Source organism: Eptatretus burgeri, chromosome 9, assembly GCF_056783735.1.
Source record: "Eptatretus burgeri isolate ZD-2024b chromosome 9, Ebu_testis_v1, whole genome shotgun sequence".
NCBI lineage: Eukaryota > Metazoa > Chordata > Myxini > Myxiniformes > Myxinidae > Eptatretus > Eptatretus burgeri.
Window position 1 is genome coordinate 7,660,378 of NC_140969.1, and position 26,960 is coordinate 7,687,337.

Below are 26,960 nucleotides of genomic sequence, written 5' to 3' on the forward strand. Positions count from 1 at the left end.
ACCTGAGGCGGTCCCTTCGGGTGGGTGCCTGGAATGTCCTATCCCTAAGAGAGGATGATCACCTGTCTCTGTTATCATCTGAGCTCAAGCGTTTGGACATCGGGATTGCAGCTCTCTCTGAGGTTCGGAGACCGGATTGCGGCGAGATAATGGTGGGTGGTTACACCTACTATTGGTCTGGTCACTCTGATGGTTACCATACCCAAGGAGTTGCTGTAGCTGTGTCCAATAAGCTGACCCAATGATAATTGAGGTAACACCAGTAAATGAGCTTATCATGAGATTAAGGATTCGTCACTCCTTAGGTGTCATTTCCCTGGTCTCTGTTTATGCTCCGACTGAGGCGAGTGATCTCACCGTGAAGGATGCATTCTACGCCACACTCGAGTCTGTGGTTGATCAGTGCCCCAGACGAGATACACTTCTAGTCTTGGGGGATTTCAATGCATCGACTGGAACTGATAGGGATGGTTATGAGGTGTGTGTTGGTCCCCATGGGTCAGGAACTATGAACCAGAATAGCACTAAGTTCCTTGACTTTGCAAGAAGTCATGGACTTAGGGTGGCTGGTTCATGGTTTCAGCGCCCACAAGCTCATCGCTGGACTTGGTATTCCAACGCTGGCGGTGTGGCAAAGGAGATTGACCATGTCCTCATTGACGGTCGTTGGAGGATGATCCAGAACTGCAGGGTCTACCGGAGTGCTCAGTTCCTCAATACTGACCACAGGCTTGTTGTAGCAACTCTAAAGCTGCACCTTAAATCCTGGAGAATGGTACCATCCCAGCCTAGGCTGGATGTTGCCAAGCTCAGGGATGAGAGAGTAGCTGAGGAGTTTGCGAACAGGCTGAGTGGACACTTGGGGGGTCCTGAAGAGTTGTGGAGCGCCTTCAAGACCACCGTCCTTGATGTTGCCGGTGGATGCCTTGGAGCTCACCGCAGGGCAAAGAAGAATTTTGTCTCTCATGGGACACTGGATACCATTGACCAGAGTCGCAGGGCCAGGCTGAATGGCAGAGCTGAGCTGTTCAGGGAGCTGAGGCGTAAAACTGTACGTGCACTGAGGGTGGACAAGGAGGCCTATGTGCGAGGAATCTGTGAGGGGGTAGAGCATCACCTGTGGACAGGTGATTCTCATCCCGCTTACAGGGGAATTCGCGCATTACGTTCATCCAAGCCCATCCCTCGGAGCAATGCAGTTTGAGCAGAGAGTGGTAGGCTCTTGACAGAGGAGTCTGAAGTGAAGGCCCGCTGGGCCGGTTACTTTGAGCGGTTGTACCAGGCTGATCCCCCAGCTGTCGAGTTGGACGTCAAGGGTGTTACAATCCCTGTTGCTGACCCTCGAATCAACTGTGGTCCACCTTCGCTTGTGGAAACACGGGCTGCGGTGAACCAGTTGAAACGGGGCAAAGCTCCAGGGATCTGTGGCATCCATGCCGAACTTCTCAAGGCTGGTGGAAATGCTGCACTCGTGTCATTGCATGCAGTTTTGTGCTCTGCCTGGAACACAGGCATCATCCCAACTGACTGGAAGAGGGGCCTTGTTGTCCCTCTCTGGAAAGGGAAGGGTGATCGCCAATACTGCAACAACTACCGAGGGGTGACGCTGCTCTCAGTGCCGGGTAAGGTCTTTGCTCGGATAATTCTTGATAGGGTTCGCCACCATCTGCTTGAGCACCAGCGTCCAGGGCAGTCAGGCTTTACACCAAAGAGGTCAACGATTGACCGTATCCTTGCACTTCGTGTCCTCACCGAACGCAGACGAGAGTTTTGGCAAGGGCTGCTTGCAGCCTATGTTGATCTCTGTAAAGCGTTCGATTCAGTGAATCGGGATGTCCTCTGGAGGATTCTTGGTCTTCGTGGGGTGCCACCAAAACTGATCGATCTGATGTCTGAACTCTACTCTGGTACTGAGAGTGCTGTGAAGTGTGGTGGTACCATCTTTGATTTATTTCCAGTTGTTACTGGAGTTCGTCAGGGATGTGTACTTGCCCCCACACTTTTCAGCACTTGTATGGACTGGATTTTAGGGAGGATGTCGGAGAGATCAAGTTGCGGTGCATCATTTGGGAATGTCAAGATCTCGGACCTTGATTTTGCAGATGATGCAGTCATCTTTGCGGAGACTTTAGACATCCTCTTGGGGGCCCTTGAGGTGCTGAATGAGGAGTCGGAGCCGTTGGGATTACGGGTTTCTTGGGTCAAAACTAAGATCCAGGCTTTCGGTGACATCTTGGATGCTGCTGTCCTGTCTGTGTCTGTTTGTGGTGAGGATGTTGAGGTCGTGGAGAGATTCACTTACCTTGGCAGTGATATTCATGTCTCTGCTGGCTGCGAGTCAGAGGTCAATAGACGTCTGGGTCGGGCCTGGGGAGTCATGGATTCACTGGATCATGGGGTGTGGCGCTGCCGGTACCTGTGCGGGAGGACGAAAGTCCGAGTCTTCAGGTCCTTGGTACTTCCAGTCTTGCTCTTTGGGTGCGAGTCTTGGACTCTGACCAAGGATCTGAGACGGAGACTTAATTCCTTTGGTACCAGAGACTTAATTCCTAACAGCTTGAACAGCTGCCTTCTCTGTCTGAAGACCAACAACAATTGCTTGAGCCTGGCATTTCTCTTGGAGAACTTACTGCTGCGTTCAAGGATAGCAAGGATGGGAAAGCCCCTGGACTGGACGGCCTTCCGGCTGAATTTTATAAGGCTTTCTGGGACATTCTAGGCCCTAATCTTCTTGAGGTCTTTCAGGAGAGTGTTGAACAAGGTGAATTGCCATTGAGCTGCCGGAGGGCAGTTTTGTGTCTCCTTCCGAAGAAAGAAAACCTGCATGAGACCGCAAATTGGCGGCCTGTGTCACTCCTCAACACGGACTATAAAATATTGTCAAAAGCACTTGCAACGCATCTAAAGGCCCAGTCACACCTTGACGTTTTAGCCAGCTTATGCCGATTTTTGAAAAATTTGTCTAAAATGCTGGCACGCGTCGAATACGTTATGGGCAAGTTTTGCAAACATTGAGAGCACGCTGAAAAACACTGCCAGACATCGTCGTACGCTGGCTTTCATCGTTGTACTTTGCGGTTGTCCTTAAATTTTAGCATGCTTGATATTTTACGATTTGTGCCAGCGTATATGACTCACAAGTTCCACTACGCTGGCCATAAGTTTTAGGTGCATTATGCGATCGTTGACACACGTCGACACACGTTACTTGTAAGGTACTCATAAGTCGAAAGACTTCGAAGTAATGTTTTCACCTTGACATGCATAATGTTTACACCTTGAATGGATAGAGGTCGATGAGACATGCACAACGATATAACTTTCAAGGTCGTCCAAGGTCGAGGTCAACGTCACGAGGCTGTCAAAGTTGCGAAAATCGTCGATTTAAAATCGTATCTCCTCCCTCATTTATCAAGAGAGATCAAATGTGGTTAGTGATTCAGATACTATGGACTATTATCTAGAACAACACGAGCCATTTTTTTGAAATTTGCTTTCGTTCCGATTTTATAGTTTTTATCCGCCTCATGGTGCGCCGGAGACCTCAACACCGTCTCCCGACTGATTTTAACTTCAAATTCAATTATGTTTCCACCTTTCGCACTGCATAAGGTTGATCGACACTGAAATAATGCGAATTCGACCTGAAATTCACCTTTAATGAGGGAAATGCATCGAATGCGTTGGGTGGGTGGATGTGGGTGCCGAGATGCCACGGATTCTGGCAGGCACGGGATGAAGCCTGGAATTGTCTCCTCGAGGGAATGCTTACTGTTGGGGTCTGGGAAATTAATGTTTACATTTTTGAGGGTTTTAGAACATGCTTTACAGGTCTCTGTAAAAATTCCGGTGCAAAAGAGAGGTTTTATGATTGTATAAAAAAATATTTCGTCCGCCGCGTCACAACTCGTCACGTGACACCACGCGCAAGAACAGACGCGTCGTTGAGTCACGTCAGCGCGCACACGCAAATCCTTTACGTCATCACGCTCCTCTACTTTGTGGCAGAGATACGACTTGATCGACACCGAAATAAAGCGAATTCAACCTGAAATTCACCTTCGATTATAGATGCCCCTAATTTGATTTTGCTTCTGTCGACCTCTGGCAGAGATGACCGGCACTCCCGTTCGGGGGTATTTTTATATACCAATTCCCCTAAACACTGCCAATACGCCATTATATGGTAGTTGTAAGTTAGAAACACGTTCATTTAGTTATTTGGTCGTCCGGAAGACGTCAATCAAATACGTCTACATACGTCAATGTGCGTTGGAAATACGTAAGGAATTGGTTCAAACCACGTTACTCATAAGTTAGAAATAACTTTCGGGTACGCTAGACATCAGCTCGACGTGTCTCGACTTATGAGTAGCTTACAAGTAACTTTTGTCGACGTGTGCCGACGTTCGCATATCGTGCGTACAACTTATTCCCATCGCATGCGGAATGTGTGAGGCATACGGCAAGTTTGTCGTAAAATGTTTAACACGTTTAAAATTACAAGACGTACTCCACTTACTATGACGTATGATAGCGTACTTTAGCGTTCTACTCACGTATACCAAACTTACCCATACCGTATTCGACGTGCGCCAGCGTTTTAGACGCATTTTTCAGAGGTCGGCATACGCTGGCAAGATCGCCAAGGTGTGACTGCGATGTTGACACTTTCATTTCTCCGGCGGTTATGATTTGAATCGTTGTGCGGCAGCCTTTTAATAGGCTACGCCACGTGATCGTCGGCGATACGTGCAGTGCGCTATGCATAAGTTAGACTATCGTTGGGCATAGGTTGTGAACGCCGACAACAGGCTAAGCATTCGTTGTTATAAGTTATCTATAAGACAACGAAACGTTCTGTGTCCGTTACTAATATGTTGTGCATATGACGAACTCGTTATGAATACGTCCGAATCTTTAAAAAAAGCATCAAAAGTTCAACGTAAGCCAGCGTTTTACATACATTTTGATACGTTGCCATTGCTGGCTAAAACGTCAAGGTGTGACTGGGCCTTTAAAGGAAGTCATCTTTCTTGATTGGCACTGATCAATCGTACTGTGTTCCAGAACGTTCCATATACGATAATATTTTTTTTTGGTGAGAGACTTGATCAGTCTCGGTCGAACTACATCTGGTTTTGGTTTATTACTTTTAGATCAAGAAAAAGCTTTTGACAGTGTTAACCATTCTTTTTTGTTTGATGTATTAAGGAGAACAGGGTTTGGAGAAAAATGTATTGCTTATGTTAAGTTATGGTACAAAAATGCATCTTGCCTGCTGAAGGTTAATAATAGTCTTTGTTACCCCTTCCCCTTTCAGCGAGGCATCCGTCAGGGCTGTGCGATATCAGGCATGCTCTACGATCTATCCGTTGAACCCTTATTAGTTTTACTTCGGAACTCGGTGTTTGGAGTCTCTCTTTCACAAAACTCCAAAGTCGTTGTTTCAGCTTATGCTGACGATATTTGTGTTGCTATTGCAAATCAAAAAGATGTTTCTGAGGTCTCTCGTTGCCTTACCCAGTTTGAGCTTGCTTCTACTGCAAGGGTAAATTGGAAAAAAAGTGCAGCTTTTTGGGTGGGCCCCAGATCGCCTTCCTCGTCCCTGCCTGTTTTACCAGGAGGAATACAGTGGAGTAGTGAGGGGTTTAAATATTTAGGCGTATTTCTAGGAATTGAATCGTATGAACAAAAAAATTGGGAGAACTTCCTGGAAAAAAATTAAATTGAAACTGGCAAGGTGGAGAAGATTGTACCAACTTCTCTCGCTTAAGACACGGGTGTCAATCATAAATAACCTTGTGGTTCCTTTTATTTGGCTTAAAGTTATCCCACTTGAACCTCCGAGATACTTGGTCACAGGCATTCAGAGGGTTCTGACTGATTTTTGTCTGGGGTGGCCACCATTGGCTGGGCCCAGACTTTGTCTGCAGACCCCGAAATGCGGGTGGTCAAAATCTGATGCATATCCCAAGTCGGATAATGGCATTCCGAATTTCCAGAATTAAGCGCCTACTGTGCAGTTTGTGTGTTCCTTGGCGACCTCTCACAAACGCCTGTTTGCAGAAAGTGGAAGGTCTGAAATATGACCATGCACTTTTCCTCATCGACCTGCAACACGTTGACATGTCTCAACTCCCCAGTTTTCATCAGAGCCTTTTGAATGCTTGGCAAGTCCTCAGAGTGCAACGTTTGGAGGTATCATACGATGCCCAAAAGTTTGTACATGAGCCATTAGTTCGGAATCCTTTATTCTCTAGAATTTCAACCTCCAGGTCGGTTATGCATTGTTTCACCAGTGTTGGAATAAACAGAGTGCGAGACCTGTTGCAGCCATCCTTGAATGCCTGGCTACCTGTAAGCTCACTTTCATTAAAACCTGGTGTTCGTTCTGCTCGTATTGTGGAAAATGTCTTGAAAGCAGTAATTCAAACCTTTCATAGACTAAACATCGGGTGGACTGGGGTGGATGAGGTGGTAGTCACTTCTCTATTTCCCTGAACTTCAAATTGCCTCAAAAAAACAAGAGGGTGTGTTCTCCTCAAACTTTGAGGAAATTGGTGTGTTTCACGTCATGGGGAAAACGGCTATCTACAACACATGTCTGGAAGCATGTATACCTGGTTTTACAAAACTGTTGAAAAATCGGTGGAATGAGACCTTACCTGCTGGAGCTTTTTTAACTTCCATGTGGAACAAAATGTATAGTTCTCCAACTCTTGGGCGAACTGGAGACCTGAATTGGAGACGAGCACATCAAGCCCTGGTCACACAGACATTACTCCATAAGTTTAATTCTTCTGTTCTAATTTTTTGTCCTTTTTGTGATTTGATTGAAAATGTTGCCCACATTTTCATTGAATGTAAGAGATTGGTACCCCTCTTTCTCTTCCTTCAACAGCTTCTCTATAAATTTAATTTTGTTTTTTCCTTTCCAGTCTTTATTTATGGAATCGGGGGGGGGGGGGGGGAATTGTAATAGTAAACCAGTCCTTTCGTTTTTGTCCTTTATGTTGGGCATTGCTAAACTGGCAATTTATAAAACCAGGAAAGCAAAATTGAAGGGGGGAAATGCAAATGTGTTTTGTGCTTTCAAGGTATGGTTTCGGCACAAGTAAAAATGGAGCAGGCTTATCTTTTGAGCCTGGATATTGTGGGTGATCAGTGGTACACTGATGAGGTTTTGTGTTTCTTTTCGTGAGGAATCTGTTTGTAAAAGTGTAAAGTACTTACAATTACTTTTTGCATATATGTATTATTCTGTGGTGGTTTTTGACATGAACAGACACACTTGTTAACCTCCGCCATTGAAGATGGACGGAGGTTACTGTTTTCACCCCTGTCTGTTTGTTTGTTTGTTTGTTTGCTTGTGAACAGTATTACGGAAAAACTCCTGGACAGATTTCGACGAAACTTGATGGGGTGATTAGGTATGGTCCAAGGATCATGCCATTAGATTTTGGACTTGGTCCAAAGTCCAATATGGCCGCTATGGCGGCCATTTTGAAAAAATATTTGAATTTTTGTTTTTGCATTTCTACATGTTTTAAGTGATTTCCAACCCCCCCCCCCCAAAAAAAAAAGTATTAGAGAAAAAAAAAACAGAAAATTTTGTATTTTTTTTTTCTCTAACAATTTTTTTTTTTAGAGAATGAATTGAGTATGTGGAGTACGAATTGAGTAGTGAGTACGAATGAGGGGTTTAAATATTTGAGTATGTAATTGAGTATGTAAAATTAAAAGGGAAAGTTGCAAACTATAACTCTGTGAGAACTGTTGACGTCAAATTGAATGAATGGGATATCAGGTTCATTTGAATGACCCAACAGTATTGGCGGCGGAGGTTTTGCAGTGCTCCCCCTCTAGTTTGTATTGCTTTTGTTGAACTTAGTTTTTCTGTAAAATTGTTTGGATTTGTTCTTATGGAGTGTGCTTTTTCTGGTGTGTTTTGATACTTTTATAATAAAATAATATCTATATCTCTCTCTCTCTCTCTCTCTCTCTCTCTCTCTCTCTCTCTCTCTCTCTCTCTCTCTCTCTCTCTCTCTCTCTCTCTCTCTCTCTCTCTCTCTCTCTCTCTCTCTCTCTCTCTCTCTCTCTCTCTCTCTCTTTCTCTCTCTCTTTTTCTTTCTCTCTCTCTTTTTCTTTCTTTCTCTCTCTCTCTTTCTCTCTCTCTCGCCCCTTGCTGGCTGTTGGTGAGTCGAGTGGAGTGTCATGGCGGCTGTGTGGTCTTGGTGAGCTGTGATCTGCCCTGTTTTTGCGCCTTTCTATCCCCTTTCACATCGTTTTTCACCTCCCTTCCTTTGTTTCCTTCTACGCATCGTTATTTGTGCTCCCACCCTCCCCTCTTCCCTGCCCTCTTCGTTAGACCTCGCGCTCCGGCCTTCCCTCGCGCCGTCGTCACCCCACCCCACCCCGCCCATCTGTCCTTGTTATTTCATGGTTTGCCCTTCGGTTCATCTCTTCCCCTTCCCTCCCCATCCCCCTGTTTTCTTCTTGCATACCTTTTCCCCGAGATAGAGAGAGAAAGAGCCCACAGCTTCTTGTGGATAGCTTTTAGTTGGCGGCCCATGCCAGGCCTTCAACTGATCGTTTTTTTCCTCACTGAAGCTGTGTTTATTTCCTTTGGAAAGCTGTCTCGGCTCGTATTTAATTACTGCACGAGAGCAATCGCCCCTCCTCCCCCTTCCTAAATATGACTTCTTATTCCCGTTATTCGGCATTTGAAGCATTAACAAGAAAACATGGCATTGTCTGTGTCGCACCCGACGACGTCAGCGTCGAGGATCTCGTTATCGCTACGGGAAACAAAGTCGGTACAGAGAAAGTTCGTGCAGCCTCACAAATGAACAAACGTGTGGTAATCTTCGTGTCTGAGACAGAACTGGTTCACGAAATCGTATGGACCGGACTATCAACAGATGACGGACATTTCGTGCTCGTCTCCCCTCTGGACACTCCGGCCGTGAAGGTCATTATCTCGAACGCCCCCCCCCCCTTTTCCTGAAAAATCAGACACTGATATCTGAATTATCTCGTTATGGTACTGTGGTTTCTCAGATCACCATGTTACCTTTACGTAGCCAGGACGATCAGATGAAGCATGTGATGTCTTTTCGGAGACAAGCTTATGTAGTGCTTCCTCCCTCTAACGCTGAAAGAACCTTGAACATCGTTTTAAAACTCAAAATTGATAATCATGATTACCAAGTCTACGTAACCACTGACACCCTGAAATGTTTTGAATGTGGTAATTTCGGACACTTGAAACTATCTTGCCCAAAGTCAACCTCGTCGAACGATGAAACGAACCTCGTCAACAAGAACACGTCTTCTTCTTCTTCTTCTTCTTCCTCGACTATGAAGGAAGCGAATCCCGTGTCTGGTAACAACCCCAGTCCCCTCAGTCCAATCGTCTAAACAGCAAAACGAATGTTTGGGATGGTTTAACCATCGTTTCATCAAGAAAAAGAAAGACCTTACCTGATGGCCGTTTAACCCAGAAGAAAGGAGCATTTACAAAGGAGGAATCTGTCGGTAATGTTCCTGCAGTTGTGACTGACGTCACTCTACAAGGCCGACCCGGAATGGATCCGGAATGGACCCGGACCCCTGTACCTACGACCAACAAGTTCAGCCTACTTGCAGGTGAGGACAGAGACGTCTCCCTTACAGAGACCACTTTACCTCTTATTCCAGTGAAGAAAACTGTCACTCGTTAAAAACTCTCCTATTGGAAAGTCCATTGATGGTGATACACAGACCACTCGTGATAATCCTGCTGTCACTTTGGTAAATGTTAACCCTGAATCCTTGTCAGCAGGAAATAGTGAAACACATGTTAACCCTAAATCCTTGTCAGCAGGAAATAGTGAAACAAATGTTAACCCTAAATCCTTGTCAGCGGGAAATAGTGAAACAAATGTTAACCCTGTTACTGCTCCCAGTCCATCACGCGGTGAAGCTGGAAACGCAGGAAATGTTAAAATGGATGTTTTACAAGAAATCCCCAAAGTACTGTATACCTCCACGCCATTGGAGGTCGATAACACCGTTACGGTCGAGGGATGCGATATCGCTACATCCACTGATGGTGTTTCTGTTTCATCAACTCCCCCGATTATTTCCATTACTTCACCTGGAGATGTTCCCACAATGGAAGAGCACATAGACCTGGTAACCAGTACAGATCTGTGTATCAATACTGACGACAGTATCGATAGGCAGGACAGTAAAAGTTTGTGTGACTCGAAAACTAAAACCAACTCTGACGAATCTGACCTGGAGGAAGCAAACAGGAACAGTCAGGTGGAAACGGTGGAGAAGCTCACCGGTCAAAGTCCTACCTCCCCTGAACAAATAAGACTCTTCTTACAAAATACATATAGGAAACGCAATATAAACCTGACGGAATACTTTCCAGATCTACCGTCCTTCCTTGAGTGTGCTCAGGCTATCGTACGTAAGCCTGACCTATTCGGTTTCCACCAGACACTGTCACCGCTTAAAAAAATTGATTGCCAAGGCGAAAAGGGATCCTAATCAATTATCCCGCTTCTGATCTTATTCTTAGAAACTATTATTTTCCTCATGGCCAGTTTCAAGATTGGAACAATAAATGTTAATGGTGGTGGGAGTCCGCTCCGCAAGATCCAAATTAAACAGTTGGTAGAGGTCAACGGTCTCAACATAGCTTTGTTACAAGAGACCCATGCTCTCCGATCTGTTCAGGCTCAGTGGCGACTATTTATGGACAAGGAATGTTTCTTCAGTAACAACTCCTCGTCGAAGGCAGGCATCATGTTTGTCTTTGGGAAACATTTCCATCCGTCCTGCCTTAAATTTATGAGTATTATTGATGGACACCTTGCCTCCGTGACCTTCTCTATCAATCAGATCAAGTTCACAATTCTGAATGTGTACGCTCCAAGCAAAAATGATGAGCGGATCTCCTTTTTTACCGAACTGAGAAAATTCCTGCAAACACTGGATTTGCAGACTTGTTTTATTATTGATGGCGACTTTAACTGTACTGTTAATGCTTCATTTGACCGGAACGGGTCGGAACCCCAACCATGTACCGCAAAACTTTTTGCAAACATCATTGCGAAATATAATCTTCATGATATATGGTGCGTGCAGCACCCTTCTGATCAGTCTTACACATGGTGTCGTTATTTAAACAACCACACCTCACTTGCGAGGCTTGATCGCATCTATGTAAATTCTCATTTATTACATGGAGTTTATAAATCCGATATTGTGCCTTCTGGTTTCTCTGACCATTCCCTCGCTCGAGTCTTTATTCAACTCTCTAAACCATGTCCAGGGAGCTCTCACTGGAAATTCAATAACAGTTTACTAGAAAACCTCAACTTCATTCAGCCCTTTGAATCCTTCTGGACGTCTCTCCGAGAACAGAAGCTAAGCTGTTCCGTTAACCCGTTGATATGGTGGGATTTAGTAAAAACCCAAATTAAAGGGTTCTGTCAACAGTACCATTTTTTCTCAACAAGGGCTGACCATGAAGTTAAGAAAATATTACAGTTGGAGATTTTACATCTTCAACGGGTCATCGGACAAAATAATAGAAACATACAAAAAACCTTAACTGAGAAACAGTCCTTACTAAAGGAAATAACCGAGAGGAATGCACGTGGTGCGTTAGTTCGGATGAGGGTGCGACACCTGAATGAGGAAAGCGAACAAACCAAGTACTTCTTTTCCTTAGAGAAATGTCTTCCCAGTAAACGGCTTTCTCAGCTGCGATTGGCAGATTCATCCATTACCTTTATGCAATCAGAAATCAAACTTTTCGTGAAGGAATACTTTTCGAAAATATATTCAATGGAACAAATAAATCCTGTCAGTGTCGCCTCGTCTCCGTAGGCCTGCCAGTGTTGTGTGAAGATGGGCGTCCCCATCTGGAAAGACCCATCACCTTGGATCAACTTGGCACTGCCCTGCACGGCCTTGCCATTGGGAAAGCACCTGGATTGGATGGACTTACAACCGAATTTTACAAGAAGTTTTGGCACTTATTGGGTCCAGAACTCATTAAGACCTTGAACGCAAGCTGCCAGCTTGGAGAGCTACCTCAGAGTTGCCAACGAGCTCTTCTTACCCTCATCCCAAAAAAGGGAGACATGCTGAGTATTGAAAATTGGCGTCCTATCTCCCTGTTATGTACGGACTATAAGATATATTTTCAAAAGCCCTGGCATCGCAACTTACTCCTTATTTATCCTCGTTGTTGAAAGAAGACCAATGTTACTGTGTCCCAAAACGTTCCATCTATGACAACATCTCCCTTGTGAGAGACATCATTGAACTGTGCAAGGAAAACCCTAAAGATTTAGGACTTCTTCTCCTTGATCAGGAGAAAGCCTTTGACCGTATTGACCATCGGTATCTTTTCGAAGTACTTGAGCGGTTTGGACTTGGTTCAACCTTCATCTCTTATATTAAAATACTATACAATAATATTTATAGTGTGCTTAAGATAAATAATGAACTTGTTGCACCTTTGTCTATTAACAAGGGAATTAGACAAGGTTGCCCTCTTTCCGGATTGCTTTATGCTCTCTCCATCGAACCCCTACTGGTTTCTTTGCGCTGTAGACTAACAGGGGTTAGTTTGTCCCAGCTTGAACGGCCCATCAAGGTACTGGCATACGCTGATGACGTATGTGTATTCGTACAAGATATCAATGACGTTAACATCGTTCGTTATTGTTTGTCCTTCTTTGAAAAGGCTTCTTCAGCCAAAGTAAATTGGAACAAAACGAGCTCCCTTCAGCTCGGTCCGTTGTGCTACTTGGCGCCAAGACTTCCTGATCCACTGTCATGGGCCAATGATGGTGTGAAATACCTTGGAGTGTTCTTCAGTAATAATACCACAGTAGCAAAAAATTGGGCTGGTCTGCTTGAGTTTGTTGAGGGTAAACTGCAAAAATGGAAAGGTCTGATCACACAACTGTCATATCGTGGAAGGGTCTTGGTCATCAACACACTGGTGGCCTCTGCCTTATGGCACAGGTTATTCGTGCTGCATCCTCCAGCGGCGTTGCTTCAACAGCTCCAGAAGTGCTTGGTGTCCTTTTTCTGGGACGGAAAACACTGGCTGCGACCTGGGGTCCTCAGTTTACCACTGACCGATGGAGGACAAGGCCTGGTCGACATAAAAAGCCGGCTAATGGCCTTTCGACTCTCGGTTGCTTTTCGCATGCAATACATGTGACCCTCTGCACCATGGGTCAACGTCGCTAGTCACCTTTTGCAACAGGCTGGGAGGCTAGGCTATGACCACTCTCTTTTCCTGATGGACCTTTCCAAAATCGACACATCCCCCCTCTCTGGTTTCTATCAGAGCATACTAAATGCATGGCAAACTCTGACAATAACAAGAGCTACACATTCTTACACGAAACATGTTTCTGGAAGAACCTTTGTTCTACAACTCCCTTTTCCATGATATGCCTGCTGATAGGTGTTTTATTCAATGCTTTACCAACAAGGGCGTTAAATCTGTCGTAGATCTTCTCAGCCCAAACGGCAGCTGGATCGGAGCTGATGCATTGGCAAGCCTGGTCGGTGTGTGATCCTCTCGAATTGTGGCATGCATATTAGGTAGTGTGCTTTGGACTTGCACACAGCTCACACCTGCTTGAGAGCAGGACCAGCAAAGCAATGAACAAAATGCACATTGAATACCTTCTCTCTCTACCTTTCCTGAACTCGTATGTGCTTTTTTCTCTAGCCAGCTCTCTTCCTTGTCCTTTTCACGTAGGCTTCAATAGCCTTCCCAAACAAAAAGACCTTTATTTGGGTTGTGTAAAATTTCGTTCGCAACGGCAAATAACACAGCAGAAGGTTCGATGGAGAGACCTCTTACCTTGTTCTCCCCCTTATTTTCCTAACTGGAAAGGTTTTTATCACCCTCCTGTACCACCACGACATGGTGACCTCCAATGGAGAGGTGGTGACCTCATGGTCATGGTGACCTGGATCCTTCCTTCTAATCACTTGTTACACCATTTTTCAAATCTGCTTGTAGATGAATGTCCTTTTTGTAAGAAATCTGAAAACCTTTTTCACATCTATGTTAAATGCCAACGGTTGGCACCTTTATTTATTTTACTTCAGAATTGTTTTGTGAGGTTTGGTTTGTTTTTTAACACTTGTGTGTTCATCTACGGATTGGATATCCCACACAAAAATTCCAATGCTGTGTTAGCCAATTTCCTGCTTGCTCAGGCAAAGATGGCAGTGTATAAGTCAAGGAAAAGAAAACTTGATGGTGTTGGAGTAAATGATGAAGATGCTTTGTTTTTGTTCCAAAACCTTGTAATAAGTCGTGTTAAATTGGATTTTGCTTTCTTTTCAGTAATTGGAAGATTACCACAGTTCGAATCAAAATGGTGTATAAAAGAAGTTATTTGCAAAGTCCGAGAGGAATCTTTATCCTTTTGTGAAATGTTTCGTATATAATCCACCCGATTCATCCTTTCCTTTCTTCAGAAATTGTTTCTTGGTTTTCCTTCTTTCTCTGAAATGAAAATGTAACTCCCATTTGGGGGCTTTCTTTTCTATCTTTATCATACAAAGATACAAAAGTCTCTCTCTTTCTCTCTCTCTCCCTCTCCCTCTCCCTCTCTCTCTCGCCCTCTCTCTCTTCCCTCCCTCCTCTCTCCTATCTCTCTCCCACCTCTATCTCCTCCCCTCCCTGCTCTCTCCAAAACCAATTAAACCCAGGTGGCTTGGATTATATAAATAAATCAACTTCTCCGACGCTCTCGAAGCTGAAGAAAGGTCAATAAAGTAACCAAGAAAGGCTACCAAGGTAAAGACATTCACGAATAGTACACACATGAAATACCAATGTTAACCCAAACCCCAACAGCTCTGAGCTACACTGAGTTATGCTGGGCTATCCTTATTATTCTGACCTATAGCCCACTGAGCTATCCAGAGTACTCTGAGCTATCTCGAGCTGCACCGAGTTAAGCTGATATATCCGAAATATATTGAACTCCCATAAGCTATTTTTAGATATTTTAAGATATTTTGAGTTATTCTGAGTTCTGTATTTCAAAAATAATTGATAAAATACCTCTTTCAATAAGGTAACAATTAACAATACCTCAATACATGAGCACAGGCGTTGTTTTTTATTTTTTTTCCTGGCCATGATTTATTTTTCTCATATTGTATTTTTTTATTACTTCTGAGAGAATTGATGAAACAGGAGTAGAAGGAAAGTCCAAAAATACAGCTGTTGGAGATTGAAAAAAAAGAGAAGATGTAGTTGGGAACATTCATATTAAAAAATGAAAGCACCACCGACGAGTAAAGCTGGCCACCAGGTATGGCTCAGGTGCAATCGGTGGTGCCTTCATTTTTGAATAAGCCCCTGGATATTGCTTTGACATTATGTTCATGGTGAGAAAAGTTCTCAGGTTATGACATTTTTTTTTGGACTGAACGATCGCTGTGAGGAAGCCTCCTTAATGGGCATCGAGGAAACGGCACTGAGGATGAGTCGACTTGATTGCTTGCTTCCATTGTGGCAGCTTTTCCGAACTTATTGCCAGTATAAAATGCATTGAAAGTGACAACAAACCCGCTGGCATTTTCATTAAGATTTTGCAAATGGCCTTCTCTTCTTTCTCCTTTATTTTATTCTATTAATGCATTCCATTCATATCAAATTACGTTGGGACACATAAGCACAACATAATACACTTCATTTGTGTGGATAACATATATTGCTGTTATGATTTGCGGTGCGGCATCGTGGCGTGTACGTTGCGTTTCATATTGTTTCTTCTCTTGCTCTTTCGGTGTTAAAGTCTAGTGTGTCTGTCTTTGGCTTTCTAGTCCTTTCTCCTCTAGTATGCAATACATTGCTGCCGTGTAACAGCAGTGGCTCGTGGCGTGGCTATGCCGCTGTTGAGGTGCCCCCTTCTGATTATGGCAGGAATTTAGAATTTGTTCAATGTTCCGGCGATAGCTCGCCTACTCTTCACAAAGGACACCGTATGATCTTTAACGTCCACCAGCTAATTCTGGCAGACGTCATGTCAGTTTCAGGTCCATCAGGGACGGCGCACACGTTGATGAATCGGCCTGCCCGTGAAACACCGGTATGGTAATTTTCGCTGGGTCAAGATATGAACGCAGGCGAGACAGCTTTGAGGTGAGTGTGTGTACCTCTATGCCATCCTGCCAGCCATTCTTAGCGTTTGAAATGCTTCAGAGTGGAATGTTGCCATGATTATTGGACATAACACACAAACCAACCTCCTAGGATTCCTGAATTACTTGGTTAAATCAGAATGTGACACAGTTGGAGAAACGCACATCTGCAATGAATCTTCTTGCTAGTTGTTCAAGCGCGGATGTGAAAGAGGGGACGATTACTCGTAGCTTATGGCTTCCCACTAAAGTGCAGCAATGTGGATCTGAGAATGAGACTGGAAGCGAGTGAGAGTGCTGGAAAAGAAAGTAAAAGATTAGCTGAGGAACTTTGTTGGCTGAGTGGAGTTCATGACAGCTGGTGGAACATTGCACTGGCCCTGGTGACAGACGTGCTCATGGTGTGTGGCCTCTGGTGGAGAGCGATTCTTCAAATCTTGAGTTTCTCTCAGGCTGTGTCATGCCCTAGGCTTGCTTTTATGATTCAATATTGCTGTGTCTGTCGCTAGCATTGCAACTGGGTCCACGGTCCTTCCCGATCACCCTTTTGGTGTGGAACTCAGGGTGGAAATTTATCTTCCATGCTTCCATGGCACATATATCTTGGAGCTGATACACCGTTGAGTTCCTTAGACACTCGACCGTCCATAATCTTTACCAACTCCAAAAAAGGTGCTCATCTGCACTCCATTTAAACCGAAAGACAGAGAATCCAAAGTCCTCACTTCTCCTTTGTATACTCAGAAACCTTCTCATCGGTAGACATTTCATTCTCTCACGGTGTCGTAAAGGAATCTCCGTGCTCTTTACCTCCGCCACCGAAGGTGAAAGGAGGGTTTTCACCCCCTTGTTTGTTTGTTTGTTTGTGTGCACGATATCTGAATCCGAATCTGGATAAGATAATTATTTAATTTTTAAAGTGATTCTTCACCATTGAGAGATTGGGCCAAAAACGGGTATATAGCATGATATTTCAAAAATGTATTGGGCCCGATATGTTCTCGTGGATCAGACATACATTGCGTGGCGGAGGTGTGCGCTCGACCGAGTACCCTTCTAGTTTTCCCTTTGTTATATTTATCTGCCTGTGCTTGGGTTGTGTGTACAATATTCAAAAACATCTTGCAGCGCAACATTAATTTTGTAGATTCTTGTAATGCAAATATTCATTGCATTCATCCCATGTTCACTGGATCATGACCCTCTCGAAAATCGATGAAATGTGCAAATTAACTGAGCACCATACATTGACGTCCCTGGGCTTAGTGTTTGGTCCAGATCATGTTTTAACCAGATTCAGATTCTGTTTGATTACTGTGATGTTTTGTGCAATTTAAGTGCCCCATCACCAAGCTCTCGATTCTTGCCGGCCTGCCGATATCGGCGGGTTGGATTTCTGAATACATGTTCATCGACTGAAATTATAGATTGAGCATAAAATAGATCCTGGATTTTAATATTTTAAACAACTGTCTCGATCTTTGTTAATTGGACTTATTTGAGTTGCCAAAGTCAAGGCTGATCGTTTTGTCCATTAACATATCTTGATGATTGAGGTTGTTAATTGTCTCAGCAAGTCCTTGCGACTGGTTCGTTCGCATAATGTGCTGGTCCATCGGACGTTATACAAGTCATGGAAAGCCCCTGATCTTGCGACGTTATTGTTATTCCATCCATTGGGACCATACTCTGTGCAGAGCGTCGGTGCTGCCGAAGCAGTCTCCTTGGCTATTGGGCACAATCCTGGACGGGTCGCCACTCCGACGCAGGATACCAGCATGCTGACACTCAATTTGCCAACCTCGGAAGGATGACAGGCAGAGTCAACCCCACCTGGTATTAATTCAACAGCCAAGTGGGATTTGAACTCAGGATCCTAGGATCCCAAGTCCATGACCCTAACCATTAAGCCAACACCAGGATGATGATGATGAGGATGATGATGATGATGATGATGATATAATAAATAAAATTATAACAAGGATTCCATAATGCTGTGACACCCTGAAGCATTGCGACAAAATATATGAAGCCTGTTGTGAAAACATTTGCTTTTCATTTGGCAAATATTTTTATTTTGACCTCAGGCAAAGTACACACATGGTTAATGAGCTCTCAATAGCAAAATGTTTTGTGGAATCATCACAACACTCCAAAACACTCCAGAAAAGTATAAAGAAGTGCATTATAAATAAAATTGGAATGGCACTTGGTAAAGCACATACCTCCACCAGGCTGAACAGTTCACGTTTTCATATCCCACTGAAAGGCTGGATCTGGATCCGGACCTGAACTAAAATCGAATCGGCTTGTTCTCATCACCGAACCAACTCCTCCACCTAGTTTTGTCATAATCCGTTTTTGTCATAATCCGTTTTGTCAATAAACATTTTGAGATATCCAGCTTCCAGATCGACAGACAGACACACAGGCAGACAGAGGTGAAAACATAACCTCCGCCTACCTTCGGTGGCAGAGGTAAATATGTTAAATAAAAATATTTCTCAAGATACTTCTCGCTGAAGCCACAGTCAGTGAGGCACATCACTGCCCCACTGCAAAACAAGTAGTGTGTTAGCTGCTGGCCTTCATCAGCATGGAGTGGATTGCCCTTGAGAGTTGAGCAGGCCACTGAGCCAGAAATGCATCCACAGATTGATTCCCAACTGGAGGAGGGCTGGCATTGACAAAAAAACACAAGAACTTTGTTGGTTGACCTACGTGCCACAGTGTAGCACCCAAGACTACTTGTTTGCAGCGGGTGGTTCTCTGCCTTCCATAGGTTCTGCTCACTGCAGACTGCATGTTAAGTCGGAAGTAGCATTTCAAAGCTAAAACGGTATTTCCAGCTATTAAAATCCTCGTAAACTGTGCAATCGATGCCTAAATATGCTGGATATGTTGCAGGCACCTCCTGTTGGTCAGAACCCTTTGCAGCAGTTGCTGGTGTGAGACGAGAGTTCATCGTCACCATTCCAGTGAACAGGTACTTTTTGGTAGTTGTACCACATGGTACAGCTTAGCCAGTGGCAGTAGCAGTCATTTGGAGGCCCCATGCAAAACACAATAGTGGCCCAGTGGGGGCCCCTGTCGTACTAAAATACGCAATTTGGTGTCTGTCTGTCTGTGCATGCCTGTGGTCGATGCATTTGCGAGTTAATTATCCAATCTCAACCAAACTGGCCAAGGGGACTGCTTGGGTCGTAAGATAAAGATTGTAGCTTCTTTGTTTTTTTTTTTTGTTTTTTTTCTGGTAAGGTGAGATCCATCACCATCACAACCACCCTCGGGGGTCCCATCTCGAAATATTGTGTAAAACGAACGGTCGCATGGGTGCCCTTGTTGTCCCTTGGCCCTATCCAATTGCATGGGTTGCACGGCCTTAACGGCGCCACTGAGCTTATCGGCTCAACTATTGATGGGAATCCACTCCGTCTGAGTCGTGGACCCAGGTTATTGTATGACCATGCATCTGGCCCTTTGGGATAGTCTGCGTTCGGTTGACCTTGCATGGGTTGAACCTATTTTTATTTTTTTTACCCTTTAAAGGAAAAAAGGCTTTAACCATAAGTAGTGCACCCCAGGTTAATTTATAACCATGCAATCTTGCTCCTTGGGTTAGAATGGACATGTTCGGTTGACTATGTAGTTCAGCCTCCGTGCTGGAATGTTCGTATATGTATGCTCATGGAACAGGCTTGTTGGACTGTGTACTTTGGCCGTGGGGCCAAGTTGCACGTCCCTAGCTTTATTATAATGCTTGGTTTCTACCTTTTTTGAATTAAATCTTATCAGGCCAGCTATCGTATGACCATGCATTCTGGCCCCTGTCGGTTTGGATGTATTTGTTTGTTTAACCATGTGCTTCGGCCTTCCGACTGAAGTGCATGCAGCGTGCGCTCGTTGAAGCTTTCTTGGACTGTGTGCTGTGGCTGTGGGCAACCCCCCCCCCCCACCCCCGTTTTATCCCTTCTCGTTGAATTACTTTCTGCAATTTAACTCCTGACACCCAATGCATTATACATGTGTATAATCGTAATGCCTGGTGTTGGCTTCATGGTTAGGGCGGTGGGCTTGGGATCCTGGGATCCTGAGTTGAAATCTCACTTGGCTGTTGAATTAATACCAGGTGGGGTTGATTCTGCCCATCATCCTTCCGAGGTCAGCAAAATGAGTGCCAGCTTGCTGGTATCCTGTGTCGGAGTGGTGACCCATCCAGGATTGTACCAAATAGCCAAGGAGACTGCTTAGGTTGCACCAACGCTCCGCACAGAGTATGGTCTCTGGATGGATGGATTGATTATATCGGTTTGTTCTCCGTCCGTCCCACCTGTGGTTTAGCCTTGTTTTTTTCCCCCATACCCTTTAACAGATTAAACTGAATCTTGGTACATGGCTTTATTATGACAAGTTACAGAACAAGTTCAAGTTTGAGGGCGTTTCGTCAATTTTTCAGAGTTAATTATGCCCTTTAAACTTGGAAACACATCAGTAGAGGACATGCATTGCAAAGCAATTATCTGTGTTGTTACTACCAACTGCTACTACAATTTAGTGTTTTATATGTAGCCTGTAGCTGCTGGTTGCATCATTCTGGAAGCATGGCTGTGCTGCTGATGCAATGCCCCTGTTACCAGTGAGTTGCTACTCATTTTGCGATCCTTCGAAGAATGACAGGCTGAGTCAAACCCACCTGGTTTTATTTAACAGCATGACAGAGGCTTGAACTGAAGACCTGAAGATTTTAAGGCAGCCACCTTAACCGTTAAGCCAACACCAGGCCTATTACTACTACTACCACTACCACCACCACTACCACTTCTTTAATGGCCCTAATTGTTCCCACCTTCTTGTGCGGTAAACCTGGGAAAGGTTTTGGCCCAAGTCGCTCACGAACCGGTTGGCCAGACAGGGACAGAGAGCCGGCTCTCCTGTCGGCGTTTATGCTGCGAACATGAACGATCGCACGGTGTTTTACAGGAGTTGGTTGGCCATTGTTTATTGTTCTGGCCAATGGGAGTGCTGGTAACCACACCATGGCACAGGCGTGATGGGACGACAAACAATCTTTATCCGTGCCTCAAGATCCCACACGCTACCAGTGTTATGAGATTTTTCATGTTATTGAGCCATGGGACGTCAAAGTAGCCAAGTAGCTTTGACGCGTGCTGCATATCGGTCTGCCAATTATGGCAGAAATGAGGAGTCATTGCCGTCATTGGCAGACAAATATCTCCTGGTGATGTTTTTGTAACAGACTATTTCATGATGTGCTCATCTAAACAGGAAGTTTTCCAAGACAAGTTGTACCTTGGATCTTTGCCATGTCGCAGTGATCTTAAATGAAGCATTTGGGAAACCAAAAAAAAATCATCGTCACTCGAGAAGGCCACAGGATGTGATGATGGGTGTGATTTCACTGCTAATGTTGTTGGCTGGGAACTACTCTATTTGTTTCATTCTTATGTTTAAGGACATATGAATGTGGACGAGTTCTATATCAGCGTAAGAATTTAAACATTTAACACAATATTTCATATCTTGCTTGGATTATCCTGGGTTTTAATGCGACCATTTGAGTTGCATCTTGTTGGACACTGATCTCATCAACTTGTAGCTTGTGATGGAATCTTATTACCCCGGGGTAACAAGCTTGCGATCTCCAGCGCAATTGCAGAGGCGTTTGTATTTGTGAAATGACAAAGAATGTGCTTGGAATACAAATGATTCCACTTCTTGCTTCGCATGCAGCTTATCGCTGCTGGTTGCGTCATTTCTGGAAGCGCGGTTGTGCCACTGATGCAGTGCCCCTGTTACTCTTGTTGCCGACCTCGGAAGAATGACTGAATCAACCCACCTGGTGTTATTTCAACGGAAAAACGGACTCGAACTCAAGATCCGAAGGTCTTAAGCCGGTCAGCCACCTAAACCGTTAAGCCAACACCAAGGGTTCTAATTGTACATGCTAACGACTGACAAAGATTTTCCGACGTTTTGATCCAGCGATGCAAACCTTATTTTACATTTTTTTTTCAATTTTCTGTGACATCTCAGAGCGAAAATTCCTGATTGATTCCTTTACGGGCTGTGATGTCCAAGCAGGAAGCATCCAATGCGATTACTCCTTCAAAAGCCCCAATTATTCCCACATTTTTGTGTGGCCGATCGGAGAAAGTCTTCGGTCGAGTCTTTCATGGACCGGCCTGCCAGGCCTGACGTTTGACTGGAACCGATTTGGACAGGAATTGGTACCTTGTTCATTGTGCCGGCGCTACCTCGTGCACTCTTCGTGAAATACACCGTGAGGTGTTTGACGTCCACCAACTATGGACACCCGGCTTTAACATCCATCTCTGGACGGTATGCGTCGTGATCCAACAATCTGCCTGCGAAGCACCAATCGAACAGTTGTTCATAATCGGATCAGGGTCATCAAACCCTGGCCAAGAGAGCTCAAAAGGGAGTACACTGCCTCCCTCACCTTCCTCTCGGACAAGCAGGAAACATTTTCATGCCATTGTATTCTCATGGGAGAGTCACATTTTATTACTCACGCACACAAAGCCAAAATAGTGTGGTTTTAGCAATTGGTTCACTTATTTTTGTCCATCTGTCCACAAATGTGAGTTCATGATCGAGGAACAACTTGATCGAAATTGAATGTTCGATTTTGAACACAAATTGGAACATGAATCGGAAAACGAACCCACAGTTTAACAGTATTTTGGCTCTGAATTCGTCCCGGACCGCACATGCGCAGAGAGGAGTGAGATAATTTTTAAGCGGTGAAGCCTCTTGAATATTTCACGATTTCCATCCGTCCGTCCGTCTAAAAATGAAGAACAAGAAGAACCTTTCTAATGCAGTTTATACGAAAAATGGACCCTTTTGACCCTTTAGTCTAGAGACTGCTTCGACCTTGGAAGACCCTTCAAGATTCCCGAAGACACCTAAGACCCAAAAGATCCAAAATAACCTGAGGATCCAAAAGTCCCCGAGGACCAAAAAGAACCCTTACCCACCTTACCCAGTCGCACCCAACTGTCCCTCGGCTGTGTCCTTTTCTGCTGACAAAGTTGAGAGCTTGTGTCTTAAAAACCTGCTCTTGCTCACCCTCTCTCTGTTCTATTCACCCTCTCATTTGCTCAACGTCATCTGCCATCTGCTTGGAAATCAGCAAACATTACTGCCCTACAAAGAAAAGGTGCAAGAACAGATCCCTACAACAACAGACCAATCAGCTTTCTCCCAATCATCAACAAGGTTATGGAATCCATCATCGCTTCAGAGATTAAATCCTTCCTCTTCTCCAATGGCCTGATATCCGATCATCAATTTGGTTTCAGACCAGGTCACTCTACTCTGGATATGCTGCTTCTGCTCTCCCAACAATGGATGGAGGTCCTCAATGCCAGACATGAAATCAGAGCCATATCCCCAGACATATCGCGTGATTTTCACATGGTCTGGCACCCTGCCCTGCTTACCAAACTGGGCACACCTGAGCACTTGACCAAACACAAAGCTTTCGTCCACAACCTGGTGGAGAACTGCTTTCCTGTCTTGGCTGGTGCTCCTGCCTCTCAACTTTCTCAGCGTCACGCTGTGGAAACCAAGACATTTAGGATCATCCATATCTCCCGTGATGAGGTTGAGTCTTTAGGTTTCTCACTCTCTCTCTCTCACCACAGGCAGATCGGTGATCTTTCTGTCGTCTACCTTCTCCTCTCCGGCCTCGTCCCCCTGCTTTGTCTGACATATGCTCCCTTCCCCCCCCCCCATATTTCCTCAGGGCGCTCATGGTCCGACAGCAACCCCCTTCTGGTAAAACTACCAACATCAAGAATCACTGCTCACCTTCACTCTTTCATTCCTCTTTTTTCCACCTTTTGAACAAACTCCCACACACTCTTTAATCCCACTCTCCCCTCCAGGTCTTCAAAACAGCTGTTCACCTCCATCTCTTATCTTCCCCCATCTAAAACCACGATCTTATCTTCCCATGCTAATCCACCCCAAACCCACCTCCTTCAAATTCCCTGTTTTCCTTCCTGAAAGGCTCTGTCGTGTTAGGACCTCTCAGTCCCTGTAGTGTCTATCTTATTTCACTTCTATACCCCACCCCATCCCTCTCCCTTCCACAGATCTCCTCATATCTCTGTTCCCCACTGTTTTGTCCTTCCCTCTCCCACCCCTTTTGTCTCCTGCCCCATTTGTACGTTCTGTGTGTTAGCAGTCATACAAGCCTCGACAGAGTATCCAAAAATAAAAAAGGCTCTTTGGAGAATCCTCGGCTATCATTGGTCGGACTTTGTGTCCGTGACCAAAAAAGAGGTCAACGATTCATCGCATCCTTTATCTTTAGGTCCTCACCGAACGCAGACGAGAGTTTCAACATGGGCTGCTTGCTGCCTATGTTTATCTCTGCAAAATGTTTGGGATGCCCTCTGGAGGATTCTTGGTCTTCTTTGGGTGCCACTAAAACTGATCAGTCTGATGGCTGGACAATACTCTGGTACTGAGAGTGCTGTGAGATGTGGTGGTACCATCTCTGACTTATTTCCAGTTGTTGCTGGAATTCATCAGGGGTGTGTCCTGGCTCCCACACTTTTCAGCACTTGTATGGACTGGGGAAGATGTTGGAGAGATCAAGCTGCGGTGCATTGTTTGGGAATGTCAAGATCTCTGACCTTGATTTCGCAGATGATGCAGTCATCTTTGCGGAGATTCTAGATATATTTTTGGGGGCCCTTGAGTCGCCCTTGAATGAGGAGTCTGAGCTGCTGGGATTCCGGGTTTCCTGGGTCAAAACTAATATCTAAGCTTTCAGTGACATCTTGGCTGCTGCTATCCTGTCTGTACCTGTTTGTGGTGAGGATGTTGAGGTCATGGAGAAATTCACTTACCTTGGCAGTGATATTCATGTCTCCGCTGGTTGTGAACCAGATGTCAATGGATGTCGGGCCGGGAAGTCATGGATTCACTGGATCATGGGGTGTGGTGCTGTCAGTACCTGTGCAGGAGGACAAAAGTCCAAGTCTTCAGGTCCTTTGTGCTTCTCGTGGTGCTTTACAGATGTGAGACTTGGACTCTGTCCAGGGATCTGAGATGAAGACTTGATTCCTATGGTACCAGGTCTCTTTGGAGAATCCTTGGCAATCACTGGACAGACTTTGTGTCCGAGTGGTTGCTGAGAGAGACTCAAATGAGATTTGTTACCTGCATAGTCCGTGAGCACCAGTTGCAGCTGTATGGACACGTGGCTCGTTTTCCTGACGCTGATCCTGCTCACCAGATTCTCTCAGCGAGGGAGCCTCATGAGTGGAGGAGGCCAATGGGATGACCACGTGCCTCCATGGTTGCAGGAGGTTGATCAGCATCTCATGGGGATGAGCCAGGCATCTTCCTGGGGGATGGCCAGATGGAGGCCCCTGTAGTACCGGCGGAAAGTGGACACAGTGACGTGCTTCACTGGCACATGCTCCCATACCTGACCTGACGATAAAACCTCAGCTGACAGGATGACCTCGAGGTATCCACACTCACCTCTAAGCTGTCTCACCTGGGTTTGAATATCAACCCAGCTATAAAATGTTATCCTGGTGTTTCACAGGCTGGGTAAATCATCAATGTAAGTGTCGTTTCTACACGTTAAACTTGGCGTCTTGTCTTCCAGCATTAGTTAATGGACGTTAAGATCTCCACGGTGTCCTTCACAAAGAGTGAGCGAACTATCGCCGGCACCATGGCCAAATTACAAACCCTGAACCTGCAAGCCACAGATAACTCTGCGGCCTGACTTTTTGCCAAGCAGCCGTGGTCACCAGTTGGGGCAACTAGATCTAGCAGGGTCTGCATGCCCAGCGTCACATCAAGTTATCTTATCTGGTGACATAGTTATCTCAACTGGGGAGCCACGCTCTTGAAGTCCCACCTCGCCTACTTATTGTGTATGGCCGAGAGAAACCGTAGGTGGGGTGACTTGTCTTGCCCCATCCTTCAGCTCGAATAGCAGGCTGGCAGTCTTTTGTCATGTTCAGCTTAACAAGCAGGCGAGCCATTTCGTTCCATGTCCTTGTCCTTGGCATACGAGTCGGTGCTCAGCTCTGATGCGCTCTGGCTTTTATTCATCCTGGTCAGGGCGTGGTTCCGAGTGGAGCAAGCGTCATGGAGGAACTCTCTGACCCCATACAAAGTGTGGCTTTGGGAGTAAGGATCACTCTACACTTTTTGACCCTTGTATGTTGTGTCCCCATTGGTGTGTGCATCCCAGTGGGGCTGTAGTGGCACACCATCAGCTACGGCTTGGCGCAGGCATCCTATCTTCGTAACTTACGCCGCGGTATGTTGTAGGTTATGCACCCAGTGCAGGAATTACCTTGAAGCATGATGATTGTGGTGTCGGTATGATGTAATGTGTGTATGGCTTGCACTGTGGGAAGGTGCAAGAGGAAGAAGGATAAGAAAAAAGGATTGGAATGGATGGATGGAGGGAGAGGGGAGTTGGTGGACAGATGGATGGATGTATGGGGGAACGATGGAAAGTGGGAAATCACAACGGGGAAGGAACCTGCTAACACTCACAATGCATTTCCCCCCATCCCTGATACCTAAGCACAATTACCAATTAGATATCTCAAGGTTCCTTTATATGTTGTTTTGCACCCCAGGGTCCTTTTCCATAACCGTCATAATATTAAAAGAGCAAATTGTCCTCATCCAAGTAAAGACCTGCCAGAAGAGCCGCTTTTCCTCAACCC

At 45.1% G+C, this 26,960-nt stretch overlaps 1 protein-coding gene across 1 annotated transcript in view; it reads left to right on the forward strand.

Annotated features, from left to right (window-relative positions):
* LOC147019483 (potassium voltage-gated channel subfamily KQT member 4-like) overlaps positions 1–26,960 on the forward strand; it is a 311,546-nt gene that overhangs the window by 142,032 nt on the left and 142,554 nt on the right. The window contains exon 4 of the mRNA XM_085894007.1: positions 19,108–19,186. Within this exon, the coding sequence (XP_085750133.1) occupies positions 19,108–19,186 (79 nt within the window). The remainder of the gene's footprint in view (positions 1–19,107; positions 19,187–26,960) is intronic.